This window comes from Oryx dammah, unplaced genomic scaffold (assembly GCF_014754425.2).
Source record: "Oryx dammah isolate SB20612 unplaced genomic scaffold, SCBI_Odam_1.1 HiC_scaffold_26, whole genome shotgun sequence".
Taxonomy (NCBI): Eukaryota; Metazoa; Chordata; class Mammalia; order Artiodactyla; family Bovidae; genus Oryx; species Oryx dammah.
In genome coordinates this window covers 82837378-82843377 of record NW_024070210.1, presented here as the reverse complement: position 1 = coordinate 82843377, position 6000 = coordinate 82837378, and the positions used below count along the sequence as shown (strand labels likewise).

At 43.1% G+C, this 6000-nt stretch overlaps 1 protein-coding gene across 1 annotated transcript in view; it reads left to right on the top strand.

The window, feature by feature from the left end:
- Positions 1-3128: 3128 nt before the first annotated feature.
- LOC120853518 (thrombospondin type-1 domain-containing protein 4) overlaps positions 3129-6000 on the top strand; it is a 631548-nt gene continuing 628676 nt past the window's right edge. Inside the window, exon 1 of the mRNA XM_040227426.1 lies at positions 3129-3233. Coding sequence (XP_040083360.1) covers positions 3205-3233 — 29 coding nt within the window. The 5' untranslated portion in view covers positions 3129-3204. The remainder of the gene's footprint in view (positions 3234-6000) is intronic.

Below are 6000 nucleotides of genomic sequence, written 5' to 3'. Positions count from 1 at the left end.
CTTCTTTCCTCAACGTTGCCCTTCCTTTCCTGACAAAACCAGAAAAGCTTCATTAGCACCTCCTTTTGCTACTTCTGTCCACCAGAAATCTGGGGGGGGGGAAGTCACTTTTGACACCTCTGTCCCTTGCCCACCTCAGCCAGCCATTTACCACCTTCTGGGGGCTTGATTACTCAGTAGAGGATTAGCTCTCCCCATGTTCTCCTTCAGTTGCTACATTCCTGCCACGCTGCCTCCTCCTTCCCCCCAGGTCTTCACACACCTTTCACGTGTGATTCCCTCTCCCTGGAGTGCCCCCTCCCTTTTCACCTGACTGACTCCTACTCACCCCTCAAAACCCAGCATAAAGGCCTTCTGCAGAGGGACTGTCTCTGACCACTGTCCAGGATACTTTCTGAGGCACCTTGCACTTTCTTCCATGGCTCTTATCACAGTTTTATTTTTATACTTATTTATGCTTCACTTTCTTTCAGGTGTGCAGCTCTCTAGCATCTAGATTGTATCGAGTTGGCCAAACAGTTTGTTCAGGTTTTTTTCTGTTACATCTTATGGAAGAACTCAAATTAAATTTTTGGCCAACCCAGTAATTTCCTTCAGGGCAGGGACCATGCCTGATGTGTGTGTGTATGAGAAACAGAGAGAGAGAGAGTGGGTGTTTAACATCCACATCATGGACTCTCAATAAATATTTAATACTCATAACAACTGTATTACAGATAGTACCTCCATTTTACAGATGAGGAAGTTGAAAGTCTAAAAGGTTAATTGCCTGAGGTCCCCGGTTAATAAGTGGGAAAACTGGCCCTTGATCCAGGCCTTTCAGGTTGCAGTGTACACTCTTGCCAACCCCTCTGGGTTGTTTTTTGTAACCTGCACAGGCTCTAAGGACGGATTTTCAGTCCTACCTTCTTTGTTGATACTAGCTCCCTAGTGATTCTCCTCCTGAACTAGCTCTATTTATGCTCAGGGTATCTGCATCACACTCTTTACCCTAAGTTATTCTGGATGACTCTGATCTTTTCCCACACAATTTCACGTCCCTAAAACTTATCCACGTTTTAAGTTGTAAAGTAAGACTCTGCATTGCCTCATCTTCTCTTGAATTCCATAGCACCTTGGAAAGAACCTGAGTGCCCCAAATACTAAGTAAATAATTACTGATTAGTTGATCATTATCAAGAGCTTGGCAGAGGTTTCTTCTGACTCCCAAGTTAAATCCCGTCTTTGTGCATATCCGCTTTCCAGCCAAGAGTAAGAAGACCGTGTCTCAGATTCAGAGGGGTTTTAACTGTTCCAATTTGCACTTGTTGGCCTTCTTCCTGGTGGATCTCAGTGTAACTTTTGGCTGAGACCCAGGAATTTAAGGGTCTTCAATACCATGAGTAATTTCATGAGTTGCTGATGGCTAATTAGGGGTGATTACAGTCAAGAGATTTGACTGTCTTAATAACCCCCAGAAATGGCTGGTGGTGACTTTAAATGTCTTGATTATTTTCCCCTGCAAATGGAATTTTCTGATTCTTCTGACTGTCTTTTCATACATCCTTGTAATTTATCCCCCACCTCGCCTTTCTAGTGAAAAGGAAATGTGAAGTCCTGAGGAGAATTTGGAAAGCAGTGATTTTGGAAAACTCTGGCTTTATTAATGAGGACTCCTGGGCACACCTTGAAACCCTGTTTCATTTCTTCGTCTTTCCTTGGGAGGAGGTGTGTGAGGAGAGGAGTCTGGACCATGATTTTTCTCCCCATTCCATTCCATTCCAACCTAGCCTCCCATCCCAGGCTGTCTGATGCTATTTATAATTTACTCTTGAAACCATTGCCTCATTTGACAGTGTTGAGAAATTGTGTTCAGTGCAATTTTCTGAATGGAGTAGTGTTTGTAGGTGAGGGGTTTTGCCTTCCTGTTGTTTCCGTGACAACAGACTTTATGTTACTTGACCTCTTCCTCCATCGGTATCTTCAGAGCTACTTTTTTTTTTTTTTTTTTTGTCCTGCTGTGCAGGATCTGAGTCCCTGACCAGAGATTGAAAACAGGCCCAGTGCAATGAAAGCACTGAGTTCTAACCACTGGGCTGCCAAGGAATTCCCCAGAGCTACTTTTAATTGAGCATCCTCTGTTCTAGGGACTGGGCTAAGCATATGACATGTGTCCACTCGTTTAATATTCGCAACCTGCCTCAGTTCTTTAGGACATATTTTTTGAACAGGTTTTATTTTTTTTTTCCTGTTCTGTTGTTTTTGTCCGTACCACATGGCGTGTAGGATCCTAGTTCCTCCACTAGAGATTGAACCCGTCCCCTCTCTGTGTGGAAGCACGGAGTCCTAACCACTGGACCACCAGGGAAGTCCTGAACAGTTTTATTGAGATGTAATTCACATGCCATATACTTGCCGATTTAACATGTAGAATTAAGCTTTTTTTTTTTTTTAGTGTATTCACAAAATTGTACAGCCATCATCACAATCTAACTTTAGAACATTTTTGTCACCTCGGGTGGAATCCTCACACCCTCAAAGTAGCCCCTCCCCACCCTCCAGACCTTGGTAATCACGAATGTGTTTTTTTTGTCTCTATAGATTTGCCTGTTCTGAACACTTCCTGTAAATGGAATCATACAATACGTAGCCTTTTGTACTTCACTTGTGTGATGTTGTCAAGGTTTGTCAGTATCCAGACGTCATTTCTCTTTGTGTTTAGGCAGTAGTTTTACCCCTACTGTACAGGTGGAGTAACCAGGACGCAGAGGTGAAAGGACTTTCTAATGGGTCAAGTAGCCTTTAATGGATGGAACAAGATTTCCAGTGCGCATTTGCCTAATGACAACTCTGCTGTTGGCTTGGACTCTGAAGTACTCATACTGATGGTGGCTTATTAAACATTTTCTCTGGGTCACTGTGCTGAGTGTCCTGGAAATCTGTTACCTCACTTTCATATATAATCAACTTTCATTTGGGCAATCTGGTGACCATAACTGGGCATAAATGGGCAATGGTATTTTTGTACTAATGTCTTCCATTTGCTCACTTCTTGTGGAACGGGCTGGCCTAAGCGGCAGAATCTTAGATTCTAGACTCTTTGTAAGCTGATGATACTAAAAATGGCATTGTTATTCTTTTGTAGGAGGTGAACATCACCCCCATCTGCAGAAAATTGGCAGCATCTCTGAGGAGCCCTTGCTTTTTCCTGGGACACCCAGGATTATGGTTTCCTGTTTCATGGAGTCCTTCAGGTGAGTGGAAAGTCTTTTAAAAGGAAATAGGAAAATAAGCAATTCAACATTTGAATTTTCCTGTATATTTCTTCTGGTAATGAGCCTTGAGGCCTGCATCTCACTGGTACTTTTGATGAGCCATGTACATATGTGTAGCGAGTTTGATGCTCACAAAGGCTGCTGAGGCCTGGACAGCTATGTGCTGTGGTGAGAAGTGCTTAGACTGAGATTAAGTGGCTTGGGCTCTATGCTGTACTCTGCTATTTGCTGAGAGATATCTAGGACTCAGAGTTTTCATTTATTATTTATTCATTTGATGCTCTGCTTGGCATATGGGATCCTAGTTCCCCAACCAGGGATCGAACCCATGTTCCCTGCATTGGAAGCAGGAAGTCTTAACCGCTGGAGTGCCAGGAAAGTCCCCTCAGATTTTTCTTAAAATAAAACTGTTAATGGACTTGTGGGTATTTATCATGGCTGCTTAATAAAATTACCTGAAGAACTTTAGAAAATATTGTCCTCTTGCTGCATGCCCACAGATTGTGATATAATTGATCTGGTATATTTAAAAGGTGGCCTCGCTGCTCCTGTTTGTTCAAAGCATCTGTGACTTGCCCCTGCATTCTTAACTTGATACTGATATCAGCCATGCAAAGTAAGTGGAACAAGCAGTATGGTCTCTGTACGCAGATCAGAAAATCAGTGTTTATCTCCTGATGCCCACTCCTTCAGTGTAGACTCAGGGAAAAGGCTTGGTGCTCTGGAATTTAGTCTGTATACTGAGACTTTTTTCAAGCTTTCTTAAAGATGATAGACCCCTTTAAAAATTCTTCAATTAAAATCCTATGTAAAAAAAACAACAAAAAATACTTAATCATTATAAAATAGCCAGTGGCAGTATTTTATTAAGGGAAATTTATTTTAGAAGTTCAAATTTGTAATGTTTACACATTATGAGATTCATGAGTCTATTTGCATAAACATCAGAATTTGGAATCAGAATTTACAGATGATAGCTTATATGTTCAGAGAAGGCAATGGCACCCCACTCTAGTACTCTTGCCTGGAAAGTCCCATGGATGGAGGAGCCTGGTGGGTGGCAGTCCATGGGGTCTCGAAGAGTCAGACATGACTGAGCGACTTCACTTTCACTTTTCACTTTCATGCATTGGAGAAGGAAATGGCAGCCTACTCCAGTGTTCTTGCCTGGAGAATCCCAGGGACGGGGGAGCCTGGTGGGCTGCCGTCCAGAGGGTCGCACTGCGTCGGACACGACTGAAGCGACTTAGCAGCAGAGCAGCAGAGCTTATACGTTAGCCTCTGCATCGAGTTTACCTTGTGACTGGTTTTAGCTGCGTAGTATTCAGAATATCTTGGTCCATCTAGGTAAGTAATTGCAATTGGTAACAGTTCTTTAGTGAAGCTCATTTTACAATCTCAGGATATTCTTTAAAGAAATTGACTCAGAATCTAGAAAGGGAAAAGAACTTTTTGTTTCAAAGTTGAATCACTAAGGTTATCTTATTTTTTCCCCTCCATAACTATGATAGTCCCAAATGCCCAGAATTTACACTAAAAAGTGAAAATGGTCTATAACATGTTATTATGATGGTGCCACATGTAATGGCTCAACCAGGGCTAGAGCATTTGTCAGGCAGATGCTCTTAGCCCATGGCTGGCATTTCACTGAGTATAGTGCGTGTGTGTACTCTTAGTCTGTAATTGCTTGTATAATTTTACATGAACTGACATGTGCAGGCCTGCAGTCCAAAGACCCATGCAGAGCTATAAGCTTCTCTGTCAGTGACATAAACCAATGTGTCAGAAAGAGTCAGAGAAGGCAGGAAATGCTCCATTCTGAGGCCTCTACAAAATCCAGCCATGAACAGAGCAGCCTGAGTCTCTTCGGTGTTCATTTTTGGTATCTAAATTAGCATGTGGACAGTTTCTAGCCATAGTTTAAAACACAGTTGAAAAGCTGTTTCAGGACATAAAATGTGTATCCAGTTTGTGGACGCTCCCATGTCCTGCTGTAAAACCACAGGGGAGTGAGACATGCAGCTGTCCACCCACTCATCTTAGGACCACAGCCTCTTTGAGCACCAGGACCCAATGAGAGACACAGAAGTGGAAGTCACAGTTGTATATTTAATTGAATTAAAAAGAGCAGCAAATAAAACGTTGTTTCCTCATGTAGTAAGCAAGTGTGAGTCTGGCTGCTATCAGAAAGGCCCCCTTGAATACTGAAGACCCTCAAAAATGTGGGGCCACCCAGGCTGTACAGGAAGGGCTTCATCTGAGAGAAGTCCCTTTTGCAAAAATTTTTTTTTTCTTAATGTTTGGAATTTTAATTGATGCCCCTGCAGTTAACCTCTGTAATGATCTGTGATATGGAGGCCATCTCCCAGGGAGGCCTGGTGGGCTCACCTCCAAGCTGTGCATTATTTCAGAGAAATTGCCAACAGATTAGAAGTTAGCAGGGTAGGAGCTGTTGAAAGCTAGATGTGGCCTTGCTACCCTCCAGGCAGAACTCTGGGAGTCTTGACAGGCCTCCAGGATTAGGGTCCTGCTGAAGGGATTGTTTGAAAAGAGCTGCTCAGTCAGATGATGCTTCCCAGCTGGCTCAGAGGTTAGCAGGAGATGTGGGTTTGATCCCTGGGTCGGGAAGATCCCCTGGAGGAGGAAATGGCAACCCGCTCCAGTATTCTTGCCTGAGAAATCTCATTGACAGAGAAGCCTAGTAGGCTACAGTCCATGGGGTTGCAAAGAGTCGGACATAACTTAG